Source organism: Dermacentor albipictus, chromosome 7 (assembly GCF_038994185.2).
Source record: "Dermacentor albipictus isolate Rhodes 1998 colony chromosome 7, USDA_Dalb.pri_finalv2, whole genome shotgun sequence".
NCBI lineage: Eukaryota > Metazoa > Arthropoda > Arachnida > Ixodida > Ixodidae > Dermacentor > Dermacentor albipictus.
The window spans coordinates 71,439,097-71,454,374 of NC_091827.1; the positions used below are offsets into that span (position 1 = coordinate 71,439,097).

At 52.7% G+C, this 15,278-nt stretch overlaps 2 protein-coding genes across 2 annotated transcripts in view; one reads left to right on the plus strand and one right to left on the minus strand.

Annotated features, from left to right (window-relative positions):
- Positions 1-751: 751 nt before the first annotated feature.
- LOC135919718 (treacle protein-like) lies at positions 752-12,588 on the minus strand. Its single transcript, XM_065453574.1, has 3 exons — positions 11,331-12,588; positions 4,192-8,825; positions 752-1,481 (listed from the first exon to the last, which is right to left on the minus strand). Exons 1-3 carry the CDS (start codon positions 12,504-12,506, stop codon positions 956-958), a joined length of 6,336 nt encoding a protein of 2,111 aa, XP_065309646.1. The 5' UTR covers positions 12,507-12,588; the 3' UTR covers positions 752-955.
- Positions 12,589-14,433: 1,845 nt separating this feature from the next.
- Positions 14,434-15,278, plus strand: part of LOC135919728 (isocitrate dehydrogenase [NADP] cytoplasmic-like) — a 28,850-nt gene continuing 28,005 nt past the window's right edge. Inside the window, exon 1 of the mRNA XM_065453595.2 lies at positions 14,434-14,451. The gene's annotated coding sequence lies outside the window, so the exon portion shown is untranslated. The remainder of the gene's footprint in view (positions 14,452-15,278) is intronic.

The following is a 15,278-nucleotide window of genomic DNA, read 5'->3' on the forward strand; positions in this document are numbered from 1 at the left end:
TTGCGTCCTGGTACTAAGGCCATTAGGCGCAAAATGCTGAGAGAGGCTTAGCTAAAGCCGATTGTGTCACAGGACTTTACCGGTTGGATAGTGCACAAAAAGTGTGCGAATTCATTGCTGCAGTACCTGCATCAAGCAAGGCCGCATGCATATTTTGACGCCTTTTGGTGATACGTTTGTACATGTGCCTTGCGGCAAGTACATCAAATAACATAATATATAAACCAGGTGCTATCCCTCTCGCTCTCGAAGCGACCGGATGGAGCCCCCAAGATACTGTGTGTCGCGGAGGCCGCTTTTCTCTGCAACGGACTCGGAAGAGCGTGACATCACCTTGCAGTGCTCGCACGCCCCGTTACCCGATCCAGGAGGAGCCTTGCGGTATTCAACGGCGATACGCTGAAGAGCACGGCGAACAAGGTCCTGGGCTGCGTCCTTCGCCACCTTTGCTGCCCATAAACGTACAGACAACAGGCAGGTTGCCAGCTGCTGCCACTACGTAACTACGACGACAATTTAACGTACACGCGACAGTTCTGTCATTTATTTTTCTTAAGATCTTGCTACCGTCCAACTTAGCTACGACTCGATACGCTCGCAATATTAACGTAATTAACAGTTACCGATTTCGTTGGTGAAAGCAAGCAGTTTCGTCAGCTGGCATTGCGAACACGTAAATTTAATGCGCGGGGAAATTATTCAATTTTCGCGCTTGCAGCGAAAGCGCCCCCCCCCCCCCCCCCGAAAGACGTTAGAAAACATTTCACCATCGAAGCGTACGGAACGCGCACAGGGCTTATCCTACGTACGCTGCGTATAATAAGCTACAGATACACAATTTCTCAAAAAGTTCCTCGTGGAACGTGACATAACGTTCAGAGTTCCTTATGCTGTATGCTTTCGCTAAAAAAATATTGCGCTCTCGCGGCAGGCGAGAGCACGTTGCCGCTGCCCCCTAGCGGCGCTTCAGGACGTTACACGTGACCGCCCTGGGCGCCATGTCGGCGGCGGGCGCGCAGCCGAACGCGTGCGCGAACTCGTCGACGTGCCGCAGCGCCGCGTTCACCCGGTAGTGCGCGGGGAGCCAGTGGCCCCGGTGCTCGGCGTAGACGGTGTCGGCCGACTCGCAGTTGTCCAGAGCGTAGTAGATGAAGAACAGCGCGTCCGAGGAGGTGTCGGGGAGGTCCTGCAACCGGAAGTCGGTCTGCCAAATGCGCCGCACGTTCAAGTGGTCGTCGAAGGCGCGCACGGCGAGCTTGACGGCCGCCACGTGCTGGAGCAGGGCCGCCCGGGTCTTGCGGGAGTCGACGGGCACGGGCCCGCGCAGCGCGACCGGGAGCCGCCGCAGGTCGTCCTCGAAGCAGGAGAGGAGGCGCTCGAGCTGCCGCCTGGTGCCGTCGCCGAGCGCGATCGGGGCGTTTCGCTCGTAGATGTTGGGGAACAGGAGCTGCACCAGGGCGCGGTAGAAGCGGACGGCCACCCTGCGATCGGGAGAACGCGTGGTTTGTTATTCGGTGAGGCTCGAAACACACACACACACACACACACACACACACACACACACACACACACACACACACACACACACACACACACACACACACACACACACACACACACACACACACACACACACACACACACACGCACACACGCACACACACACACACACGCACACACACACACACACACACGCACACACACACGCACACACACACACATGCACGCAGGCACGCACACGCACACACGCACACACACACACACAAACACACACACACACACACACACGTACGCAATCTGCAGGCCTTACAAAGCTATACTGGAGGGGGCAGAGCCTGGCAATCAGAAATGCATGTTTAACATTGAAAAAAGAAAATGAACAGAAGAAACGAAGAAACGTACTTCGAGGTGTTAAATCTGATTAGCCTTAGCGCAATTATACAAGTTGGCCAAGATAGCGTTTAAGACAGTAAACACGTTATAAATATGACATTTCGCTGACAGGCAATGGATACGTATACCTTTCAAGGACGAACTGTGGCGCCGATTGGCCCTGAATACCTTCCAAAGGGGACCAGCGCTAAAAATGAAGGTTGCACTGATGGGCAAGCATTGTAGACTGAATACTTGTGAAAAGACAGGGGGATATTTATATTTACGAACGCAGTAAAGGGAAGGGATGGGGAACGGGCGACGTACTTGTGTAGACGCCCGTACAAACTGCTCGACCTGTTGCGCGACCAGTCATGCTGATTAACAAAAAGAGTTGGGCTAGTTCGCGTCCGTGCAATTGCTGTGAGATAGTTACTGGCGCGAAGAAGGCTAATGCAAAAAAAGGTTGGTACAGAACAGCTAGAGCGCTACACTTCGACTGTCTTGTCCCAACCTTTTTTTTGCGCGCGTTAGCCTTGTTCGTGCTAGTAACTGCGTCTCAGCAGTAATGCCAACAACCGATCCCGCAAAGCTTTCAATATATTCCATTAACTGGAGCAGTCGTCTTTCGTGACGCACCTTGCGTTGCGTCCGCATCGTACACCAAGCGATACGAATCAAGCTTCAAACTGACGTGCACTACCTACCCTCGAGCAAGCATGGAGCATCGTACAGCCCGAGCCACCACATATCCGACGCGCATATATATCCTGTTGGAACACGGCGTGATACTCTGTGCACGAAGTGGTCACGTGTCTTCCCGCGATAGCCTGCTGCGTGAAGTCGAAGTTGCAACAACTTCCACGGAACTTCCTTCACTTTTCAGAAGTCTGCGCAGAACTTCTTTTGCCAGTGCAATATTCTAGCGGCGCTTTGGCCGTTGCAATGGACAAGACGTGGGCCTCGGGTATTTGCTTTGGCCGGCGACAACGTCGAATACATTCCAGCCTTGGGGTTTCTTTTCAGAGCCGTTTACAGCATCGTGTGTATGGAGCGTAAGGGACGCGAACTTCGGACGACGACACGCTGAAAGCACATAGAAAATACGATGAAGGGACACTGAAGATAAATATTAAGTTCAGTTGCATCAGCAAGTTGTGCTTTTGCGATAGCCAGCAAGACGGCTGCTCTGATACCGTGACAGAGGGCTTGACAAACTAGAGAAGAAGCAAGTACGAAACAGGGGCTGCTACGTGCCGCCACCAAGTTCCAGCTGTCGGTCACGTCATAAATTAAGACAGCCGTCTGTTCGGGTTTAACAGTTCATCAATTGCAGAAAAGATCGCATCGTATACGCTAAGAAAATCCCATTACCAATCGACCAAGTTTCGGGATCTAAGCGAATGCCGAATCAGTTCTAGTACGACAACCAAATTTCCGTGACGTCATACTGCCATACCGGAGCTGAGGTGTATAAGAGCGAAATTTATGAAAGGTGTGGCTTGCTTTACCTTCATTATCTGCACCATTAGTCGATGCGTTTTCCGCGGGACCAATAAAACTGATTTAAAGAATACCTTTGCAAGCGAAGGTGATTCAGCGTTTCTCTTCAATGCATGCATTTTGGACACTGCCCCTTCGGTAATTTGTTGAAAAACATAACTGAAATAGGTCAGTGTAACTTAATGAGCAGCAATTCCCCCCCCCCCCCCTGCCCCCCCGCCTCTAAAACATAAATCAGTAGATCTGCCGAGTTTCAAAAAGCTTTCGCTAGCAACATGGAGAGTGTACTTCCTTCGAATAACGACACTAATTACGACCAATATTTGTGACATAGCACTGCGTTATAGAAGCGTTTTGTTTCTGAATAAAACGCTGCTACAGCACAGCACGAAGGGCCGACTATGTGCCGTAAGTGCGCATGCGGTTAGAAGCAAGTACCCCTCGACGTTGCTATTTGAAATTGACTGAAAGTGAACCGATGTCCTGAACTATATATTTTTGAATATGGTTGCCCTCTGAGTAACGCTGGTGTATTGCGGTGAAGTTCAACAGATTGCCGAAGTGCAACGTCAAAAATTCCTGGGCATGTCTCATAAGATGGCAACCACAAGGAAGTGCATATCAGGCGTATTTCGGCATGCCGTCGCCCGGTGTCAGCTTGCGCCGAACGATGACTTCTCTGTGATGCCAAGCTAAATGTGTTTGGTGCGGCTATACAGACTGCAACGATGACCCTGTAGTGTACGCATGTGTACGCACTTGGGTCACAAATAGGGAGCGATATTACGGCTCGCGCATAGTCAACGCTGAGCGCACCTGGACAGGTGGAAGGCGAACATGGTGCTGTTGGCCGGCACCGACGTGTTGAAGAGCGCCATGGACACGTGCACCATCTGGCGCATCACCTCGTACTCTGGCACAGTGGCCAGCTCGGAGCGCGGTTCGCCCCTCAGTGCCAGCACGTCGCGGCCGCTCTTGAGGATCGCCTGGAGCCGCCTCTGCTCCTGCAGCATGGACACCTGGTGGAAGAAGCGCAGCGGGTGCTCGCTGCGCCGCGGTATCTCGCCGGGCGCAGGAGCGCAGGGCTCCGAAGACGCGTCGCGGAAGGCCGCCATGCGGTTCCTCTTGAGCCGATAGCGCACGATGAGCGCCGACAGCTCGTCGATCCAGGCCACCAGCTCGTGGTGGCGGCCGAACGAGGACTGCATCCGGGACAGCCAGTCGACCAGGGCCAGGTCGGCGTGCCACATGCCGCGCAGGTTCGCGGCCGCCTTGGCGAAGCACCCCGGCAGCAGCTGCTGCACCGCCAGCAGGCAGAGGGTCTTGGTCCGCGAGACGTCTGGCAGGGTGCGGTCGAGCACGTCCTTGGCGAACACCTGCCGCAAACTGGCGAGCTTTTCCGGGAAGAAGGGCGCCATCTTGGCGAGCGCCACGAAGCCCAAATAGTTGGCCACGGCGTGCGCCGGCAGTTCCTGCATGGCCGACGTCAGGTGGTGGCGCACGTAGTCGGTAGACTTGAGCATCACTTCGGTCGTGCCGTCGATGACGATTATGCCGGTGAATACACGTTGGAGGAAGAGCTTGTAGCCGTTGTCCAGGTCGATGAGCTTGAGTAACGTGTAAGATAGAGGACCAGTGTCCGGGCTGGCCGCAGACGCGGGGGACGAACCGATGCGTATGAAGACCCTCATGACCTCATCAATGTCATTTTTGCCTGATGCTGCGGAGAACCTAGTCATTATTTCCTTGAGGGCGGAACTGAACAGATCCGTCACAGCAGGCGTGGACGCGTCGTTACAAGAGAATAGCAGGCGTGGTTTGTCAAGCTCGATGGCCGCGGTTTCGAGCACTTTGGTGCTGACGCCGACGCTGACGGAGGCCAAAGCGGCCACGTTAAGGTCCCGCACTAGTTCTCCCGCAAACGTCCACGCCACCGAAGTTGTGACTGCATCGGGTTTGAGTAACGGCCACTCCTTGATTCCCCACTCGCGAAATAACTGCCGGGCAACTCCGACGACCGTGTCGCCATCGTTTCCAACCTGGTCCCGTCGCAAGCAGCCCCCGTGCAGCTCGGCGGCTACCCTGACGTCTGTGTCTGGCATGCCTAGCAGCAAGGGCTCAAGATTCGCCAGGAGCCTGTCCTGCAGCATCGTGTCCATTGACTGGACGCCACCAGCTCCCGTGCCCGGAACTGGGTGGACTTTACTCCAACCGTCGCACACGTACTCGTAAAAGTTGTCGCAGGGATTTTTGTCGGTACTGAGAAGCGACTTCAAGTACGCGCCTTCGGCTTTGCAGATGTCGCTGGAACACGTGTATATCTTTGAGTACGGTGGCGGAAGTGTTACCGTGGCGGCATCGGGGATGCTATAGCTGGTGTTGGTGGTTGTCGCAACCTCCAGGATTGGCCAGACAAAATAGGCTATCAGCAAAGCAACGATCAAGGCTAGGATCAAGAAGAAGCAACACGGAATTACTGAACACGTTCTAGTCTGAACATATTGCACGGGTGGCCCGCGTTGCTCGGACTTATCTCTCGAGGACTTCTTCTTGCCTTTCTTTTTGACCTGGAGATCGGAGGTGGTAGACTGACTTTTTTCTTTCTTCAGCTTTTTCTTAGCCTTCTCGCGTGACTCGCTTTCTTCTTTCCCCGCCTTTCGCGCAGCGTGGCATTTGTGCTTCTTTTTTTTGGACTTCTTTCGAAGCGGCTTTATCTCAGATGTTTCCTCATGAACCCTTATTAGGACATCAGCTTTTGCCTTTGCTTTCGCCTTCGCTTTACGCTTGGCCCTCACCATGGCCTTTCTGCGCTCGTACTGCGACAAGGTTTCGTCTTTGTGCTTGGCGCACCTATACCCGCCGTGAGCCTTGCGCTTTCCAGTCCTCAAGACGGCCACCCTGAATTCTCTGGTCGAATGCGAAGATGGCTCTGGCGTCTTCGTCGGAGCCGCTTTTTTGGCTTCTTCAGGTGGCGGCTTTGGAACTTCCTTTGGTGCCATTGGGGGCGCTTTCGTTTGTTCAGGTTTCGCAGGGGGCTTTTCCACCGGTAGCAAGGCGGCTTTTTCCTCGTTCCACGGAACAAGAGCCCTGGAATCCGTTACGTGAAGCGGATGGCCCGTTTCCTTGCGTGGTTCCTCCGGCTTTGCGACAGGGGCTGGAGCCTTGGGTTTTGCCAGTATCGAGGCCTTGCGTGACGGGGTCGCAGCCGGGGCCTTGACTGGCAGTTGCTGGGATTCTCTCACTTGGACGGACGCTTTGTAAAAGCGATAGTCAACTAATGCTTCGTCCACGTCAGAAGGCTGCGTTGGCGCAACAGCAATAGCCTTCTGGAATTCCGAGGCTGGCCCGTGCACTTTCGCTGCCGGTGCCTTGGAAGGATCGATTGCGGTCTTCGGTAGGGACGGTTTTCTGCCCTTTTCAGCTCTTTTCTGCGCAGCCTTCACGCCAGACTCTGGGTCAGCAGAAGCCGATTTCACTGGTGTAGCGGGAAGCAGTGGTGCGGAAACGGTTTTCGCTACTTTCTTGTCAGCCTTTTGGTATTCCGGTGGTACAGCTTGTGCTGTAGTTGAAGGTACCGACTGCCGTCTCAGAGTGGCCAATTGCGAGGGAGGCTTATGGGAGGTTGAAGACTTTACCGCTGACGGGATGCCTGTTCCTCCTTTCGAAGTCCCGGCAGGCGCAGCTCCTGGCTGTGCTTGGGCAATCGAGGCGCGCTTGGAGTGGATCTGCGGCGTCTTCGGTGGAGGCGCGGGGCTATAGTCCCAAAGCATCGCCTCGCGGAAGTCTCTGTGCCCGGTTGACATTGAGATTGTGCGCATGCCTGGAGGCGCTGGCGGAAGAGGCACCGACGGAGCACCGACAGAACCGCGAGGCGCGGTCAGGGCCCTGGTACTGGAGACTCGCCGACGGCGTCGTCCATCCGACGTGGCTTGGACGCCGATGGCAAAAGGCCTTGCGGCTGGAGCCCTTGCAGCGCCCTTGGTCATGGGTGTGGGAACTTTCTTTTCGATGATCAAGGGCTTTGCTCGCGCCATGACACTGTCGGCGATGAGCGCGGTGTCGCGCACGGACGCCTTGAATGGCCGCTGTCCTTTCGGTAAGCGTCGATGCTGCGGACGACTGACGGAAGCGGCTACCGGCACAGGTGGTTTCACTGGGGGCTTCTCGGGCGGCTTCTTTGGAAGCTTTTTAGATGGTTCCTCCGGCGGTTTCTCTGGCAGTTTCAGGGCTGGCTGCTCGTCACTTGACTTGCGTTGAGTTGACATGTAGAAAGGACGAGCTAAAACACGTCCTTTGGGGCCATGGATAACCATGGCGGTTTGAGGCATCGACAGTGTAATTGAAGGAGCGGCTGGCCGGCTACAAGCGACATCTGTGCTTTCGTCAGCTTCATATAGCTCATCGGCTGCATGGAAACTAGCCACAAATGGCCGAACGGCAACTACTCTCTTTCCTCCCGGAGCAGGAGAAGGAAGAGGGGTCACCGGCTTACTGGGAGCTGCCCGTTCTTTTGACGGTTTGCGTGGCGCACCCCCCGCTTTCGTTGTTGTCGTTCCGCTTTGAGCCAATGACGCTCGTCTTTGCAGGGATTCTTTGCTGGATCGCTTGGTAACAGCGTTTGGAGTGGTGTCGCGGACGTTTGCCCGAAGCGGACGAGCGGCAACACCAGCAGCTTTCGGCGGTGGAGGAGGAGTAGTCCCTCGCTTCGCTGGTCCCATGGGTCGCGCCAGGCTAGCACGACGGGATGTGGGCCGTCCTGGACCTCTCTCTGGATGAATCCAGGAGAATGTCTTGGATGGCGGTGAGACTCCTCTCATTCCCTGCGTCCCCCAGCGTATTGTACTCGTAGCGGGTTTCCGAGCCGACTTTGGACGGTGTTTCGGATACTGGAGTAGTTCGGTGTAAGAGAGAGCTTCCTTTGATCGGGGTAGGAAGCTTTCAAGGTCCACTTTCGGTTCCGGCTGCTCCTCTTCAGCAAGAGGCCCAGGAGCTGCCTCTGCACCGTGTTTGGGGTACTCGAGCAGTTCGGTGTAAGCGAGGGCTTCCTTGGACTGAGGCATGAAGCGTTCAAGGTCCACTTTTGGTCCTGAGTCAGCCTTCTTTACAACTGTTTTCGAAGTTGCCTTCCGAGCTGCCTTCGGAGCCGCTGTCGGACGGTGTTTGGGGTAGTCGAGCAATTCGGTGTAAGCGAGGGCTTCCTTAGACTGAGGCATGAATCTTTCTAGATCCACCCGATATTCCTCGTCAGTATATTCCTCTCGTTTCTCCGCGAGTTGAGAATCGTCGCTTGGCTTCGGCGGTCCTCCCGGTGAGGGTGGTTTGCCGGGATGAATCTTCACCGTGGCAGAGATGTGCTCCACGAAAGATTGCGAGCTGCCTGTGTGGCTTGATGTCGCCAAAGCTGGTTCTGCCCACGTGGCGTGATGCCTCTTCGTGATGTCCACAAAGACCTAAGGAAGTTGTTCGCAATGTTACAAGCCCAAGAACGGAAAAAGGAAGGCTTTCATTCTCACAATGAAATCATCGAGCGCTCGGCATCCCAAGACCGTGTATTTCGAATTTGTGCAGTTGTATACGAGACACCGGGCACCATTTACAAAGGTGGTCTTAGGCTAGAATTGTTCTCAAATGTATACCGCAGCCAATCGTGATGTGAGACATATTGGTAAAGCTGACTGGGCAATGACCAAATAGCACTTGAGAACAAAAGGTTTGGTAAATTCGGCCCCAGTTCACTATCACTTTGTTCTCTATCATGCTGATGGCGACTATTCACCACCTCATCGCGAAGCGCATGCACATGATAGATTTGCGTGATAATTAACCCACATTGCCAAACCAGTGAATCATACGTTCTACATGATTTAGTAAAATGCGAATCAAGATAATGAAACCATTGCTAAGCAGGCAGCTTATCGAATAACAAGTAGTTCGCACGAACAAAACGTTTGCGAATCCGACCATAGGTTTTGGAGCGAAATGGTTGTGTTCTGTGCGCATCTACTCTACATGGACTATGTTTAACAGATCTGAAAACTGGTCGAGTATGGGCTTTGTCATAACGGACATTGTCATAACGGACATAACGGACCCAAACCTCCGAGATTTTTCATCGCACCTCAGGCAGCCGCAGCTCCGCCTTACCTCGGAGGTGGTGCGGAGGTGCCACGCCTTCTAAACCACGCATTGCTTCGGGCGAGCGGCAACGGTGGCCTTTTTAAATTGCGACACGAATTATACGAACACCCCAGGCGCATTTCTGCCATCGTCGCCACCGTTGGCGAGAGCCGCGATGTTCCGCGTGATGTCCAAGGGTGATAACACCGTCGCCGCGCGCCGTATGCCGATGTGCGAGTGAAAGCGTGGGAGGCTGAGTGCACAACGGTGGCTGAATATGCCGTGCGCATGGGAGGAAAGCGGGGAGGACGCGCGCCGTCTTCAGTCGCGCGCAATGCATCAAGGGAGGGAGGAGGGCGTTCTACCCCGGCGGCTGTGGCGTATGACGCGGCCGCGCGGGCCCTATTTCGAAAGCGATGGGGACTGAGCACGCTGAGCGCTGACAGTTTCTTGTGCACTTTGTTTTCGCCGCTTAGTTCACGTAAAAGCGAGAGGCTGCCGCGCCTCCTCACTCAAACGTTTTGACAGCGAGTTTCAGTGGTCATCGAGCGAGATGTGTTCACGTTCGCATGTGCGCGCGTGACAGCATGCTTGTCAATTTAGTTAGTAAGCGAATGTTTACAACTTCATACAGTCGATAAAACTACTATCCTTACTTCCCATAGCTGTTTACTATTTCGCTATCGCAATCGATGCTTCGCCTTTCGGGCGAAACTGCGACTTTTATCGACTTCCGGTATCAAAAGCAACAATCTTTTCGAAAATTCTCGTGACGCTTCCGCTAGTACTTCGAATATCAAGCTTTGCACAGATGCTCCTTTATATCTTAAATTACTTAAACTGGACCTTTTTTCACGGTATATAATTTGGCCTTTAAAGTAGTGCTGTCGTTTTATTACGCCTGTCTGGTTTTTCTTTCGTTGTGGGTTAAGGTTAGCGCTAAGGAAGTCGGCACCCTACGAAATACGCCTTAAAAAAAAAAAAACCAAGTTGTACTCCAGGCCTCACTCAGGTGAGGTTTGATCCGTAGGCTGGGTGAATAACTTTAGCAACAGGGGTCTACTTATCGTGCCAGTTGAAGCACTTTTTTCAGTAGAGTAAAACAAACATTTAAGCTGCATTGAAGAAAGGGTGTTTCCTTTTAAGCATAGAGTTTCCTACAAAATTACTAGAGGGAACTCTTGCGCTAGTGTGTACGTGAGCTACAATGGGATCGGTTGTCCCAGCATGGGAATTATGGGAAGTACATGGATTTGCCTAAACTTCGTCCTTTTTGGCATGAAACGGCTTTGTGACTTTGTAAACTCGTCTTTTTGAACAGTTTATTGCGTAATAAATAATTAAATAAACATCATTAAAATTGCCCGACGGCAGGATTCGAACACAGGGACTCTAGTACAAACCCTGATATTGAAACCATTAAGCCACGGATGCATGTATCGACAAGCGAATGAAACGCACTTATGAATTTGTCGAGGGCATGCCAGTGCTTTGAGACGCTTGGTGCGTTTCGATTTGGGCACATAGACAAGCTTAATCGTTGCAATTAATAGCAATTGTACGCGTTCCCGGCGTCTTCTACACTTTGAAGAATAAAGATTGCGCTGAATATACGACAATAAGATTTATGTAGCGTAATATACAAAGCCACAAGAACGTCTGAATCCATAAGCACGAAGATCAGACAAATCCATGTACTTCCCATCATTCCCATGGTAGGACAACGACTGCAGCGCCAGAGTTCCCTCTAGTAGTTTTTGTAGGAAACTCTATGCTTTTAAGAAGGTGCCATTTTATAACACGAACTGGACATACGTAACTGCCGTCGTGCACAGTACCTCTATCTGTCGCCCGACACCCAAGTTGGAGGGAACACGGCGTCGGTCCTCCAGACTGCCTGGGATCGAGGCCGTCGATCTCTCCGCGCCTTCGCTCCGTCGCCTCGAGCTGCGGAGGTTTCCGATGCCTCCCGGCGACGAACTGCGTCTTCTCGAGGAAGTCTGCGCGCCGGGCCCGCCCGCCCTACCTCCTGCGAGAGTGCCCGCCGAGGAGAGCTCTTGGAGGCTGCTGCTCCTTTTTCCACTGCGACTCGAGGTCGTCGTGGAACCTTTCCGAGTCTTCCACGCCGCGTAGCACGTCACATCTCCCATCGCGCCGGTCGCGTCGAGTTTCCGCTCGCCTCGCAACACGGTGGGCAACGTCGTGGCCGAGCAAGACGCCCGATGCTTGGCGTCGCGAGGGGGTCTCGCCAGGGACGGGCTCGTGGAAGGACGACGTCGCGTCCGAGACGGCCCATCCTGCTGCGGTGACGACCTGTCGGCGACGCTTGCGGGTTCCCCGGTAAACAGCGACGCTCGCGTCTGCGGGCACTCCGCGAGTCTTGGTCGATGCTCCCCGTGCGCGTTCGCGGCAACTCCCTCTCGCGCTGGGCGCTGGAGCTCTGGCGCTCGGTGCAAACCTCGGTGCTCACTGTGCTTCGCGGGCACCCGCGATAGCTTTCTGCGTGCTTCAAGCTCATTCAGCCGAGTACGGGATTGCGATTCATCGTGGCCGCCCTCGCGATGGTGTCCGCGGCCCGCAGTTGCCGTCGATTCAACGGCCTCTCTCGTCGTCGCATCGAGAAAATGACGCCCTTTCTCCCGCGACGGACGGCGCTTCAGGTTGTCGGAGCCCCCGGAAGAACCCTCTCTCGCGGTGGAGGCAGCCTTTCTTGAAGACGGCGGCGACGACGTCGAGCTCGACGTGAACCGTCGTCGCGCGTAGCCACGACGCCTCGGTTCGTCCGCACGACTGATGGAGGTCAGTGCCCAGGCGGCCTCGACTGACGTGGGCGGCGAGCCGCCTGCATCGTCGGGTGAACGTTCTGGTTGAGTCGGACCTTTGACGGGGCTACGGCTAGCGATGGCCGCCGACGGTGCTGCACCTGGCTCGGGCGTCTTTCCCCGGCGGTCGAGCTCGGCCGGCGAGCTGCTTGCGTGCGCGGTCTTCTCGACATCTGGCTCCGATCGCTTCATGCTTGAAGTACTCGATGCGCGGTGCTCAGCGATTGCTCTTTGAGGTCTGCGGCTGCCGTCTCCACGGGGCAATAGCGCGTGAGGCCAGGGGCTGGCGTGGTAGCACGGAACGCGACTCGTTTCGTTTTCGTCTTCCTTCTATGATGGTACGTACTACAGTTGTGATTGTTGTTGTTGTCCTGAGTGGCCGTGGCACATACCCACAGTGGGGAATCTGCCAAGAATCGGGCGGTTTAATTAGGTGCCTAAAAATAGTAATGATAACAAGGGAGTTAACAATTTGGGCGTGTGAGTTTAAAAGTAAACTTTTTGTGTTTGGAGAAAAAAGGAAATAATCAGATGAAAACCGGGTATAAGATAATAATATTAATAACAATAATAATTAATAAAAGACAAGAAATAAAAGAAAGCTATGGTTGGGAGGGAGAACGATCAATCTAACATGGAAATCGATTGGTTTCAATGAGGTAATTTTGGATCGCCAAGCAAACATTTGTGTTGCTGAACCCCACAATGGAGGCTCCAAAAGATAGGATCACAGGCACTGATAAAGTTAGACCAATAGAGCGAAGCGGGATTTCGAGTAGTCCTTTTCTTATAATAGAAAAACGTCTGCAAGACAACGAGAAATGGTCGGTTGTCTCCGCTTCGCCACAGAATGAGCATAATGGTGAGGGGACCAGACCAGACCTGGAGAGGTAGAAGTTCAATGCAGGTATACGGCAGCGCAGCTTCGTGATGGACACTTCAATTTTCCGTGTTCGGCAAAAATCTCTGTTCCAAGGGTGCAGGAGATGTCCGTAATTCACAGAGTTAGTAATTGCGGAGCCTGATACTGACTGTATAATGATACTCCTGCGAAATCTAGCTGCAGTAACATAAGCAGTCAAAGGGCAGCAAGGAAGAATCGGGCCACTTATCGATACCTTGGCTAGAGAGTCTGCAATTTCATTAATGATTAGTCCTTTATGGCCAGGCACCCAAATCAAACGCACGCTTCTCAAGTAACCAGGTACCAATGATTGAAATGTCCTCATCACGCGAGATTCACTAGAAGCAGTAAGGGATGAGCACAATGATAAAGAATCAGTGACTATCACGGCTGACGTAATTGATGGCCCTAATTTGCGTAATGCCAGCACCACGGCCATGAATTCGGCTAAAAAAATCGGTATGAAATCTGGCAGCCGAAGAGAAAATGTCCAATCGAGAATCGGGGAAAATATTCCTACATCTGACTTTTCTTCACATTGTGAAGCATTTGTAGCAATTACAACGTTTGTTTGAAGGTTTTTCAGGTGATCTTCTAATATACCGTCTAGAATGCGGTGTGGAAGTAATTTTGCATTATTAATGATGATGTGTGGTGTTTTTTGGCGCAAGGGCCAGGTTTGGCCAAAGAGCGCCATGAAATGTGGTAGTGTTAACGATGTATTATGGAGGATGTGACTTGGCTGTAAAGTGGCCTAAAAATAGTCGCTATAAAGTGCGTAAAATCCATGTACTATAACATTATGGCGATGACGAATGACTAATACTATGAACATTAAAATCTATCGTAAAAGGATGATGCAAAATAAAAATATATAGGATGGTAAAATTACTTGGAGCACTGCTGCCTCGCCAGAGCCCTTGAAACACAAGGGCCTAGAGGCATGTGCTACACTAAGGAGCTATCGCAGCGGCATCCTCTGAAGAGAGGACCCGCTACGAACATGTAGGGCTAAAAACATGCAAGACAACATCTTTCAGAAAACTTAGGACTGCGCTGGTGTCAAATAAAGGTTCTGGACCGAGTAACATAACAGGATGAAGGGGGATGCGCTGCCGGTATGCTAAGGGAAAATGTTTCTTTCTTTCATATTCGGCTTCCCGACACTCCAGGAGGACGTGGAGGACGGTCAGCCTCTCCCCGCATCTACCGCAGGTTGGAGGATCATTTTCAGTGAGTAAATAGTTATGCGTGCCAAATGTGTGTCCTATTCTGAGACGACAGAATAGGACATCTGTTCGGCGTGATTTTGTTAAAGAGGGCCAGAATCCTAACTGTGGCTTTATGACGTGGAGCTTATTATTTGTTTGCGCGTCCCATAGGCGTTGCCAATGGTTCCGTAGTTTTCTCCGCAAGAAGGGCTTCAGATCTGTGACAGGAACTGCAGCGGTGGGATTAGCAGAATGCCATGCAACTGACGTGGCCATCTGGTCCGCCAGAACATTACCTTCGATGGCCCTATGACCTGGCACCCAGCATATAATCACATGTTGGTTAGATACATATGCTTTGCATAAGACGGAGTAGAGTTCAATTATAACAGGATTTTTGTGCTTACACAACGATATCAAAGCCTTCACTACACTTAGGGAGTCCGTATATATAACTGATTTTTCGAGTTTTGAATTCTTTATATGCTTCACGGTCGACAATATTGCGTAGGCCTCAGCCGTGAAGATACTAGTTTCCGGATGCAGTACGCCGGATTCCGAGAAGGATGGACCGACGGCTGCATAGGACACCCCGTCGTGTGACTTCGATGCGTCTGTGTAGAACTCCGTGCAGGAGTGTTTGTGCTGGAGTTCCCGGAAATGCATTTGGATTTCAATGTCTGAAGCGTGTTTTGTAACTTGCATAAAAGATATATCGCATTGTATGAGCTGCCACTCCCAAGGAGGTAGCAGCTTGGCTGGATGCATTAGGCGGAGCTCGAAGAGTGGGACATGCATTTGATCACTAAGCTCCCTCACACGCAGCGAGAAAGGCTGTCTAATGGAGGG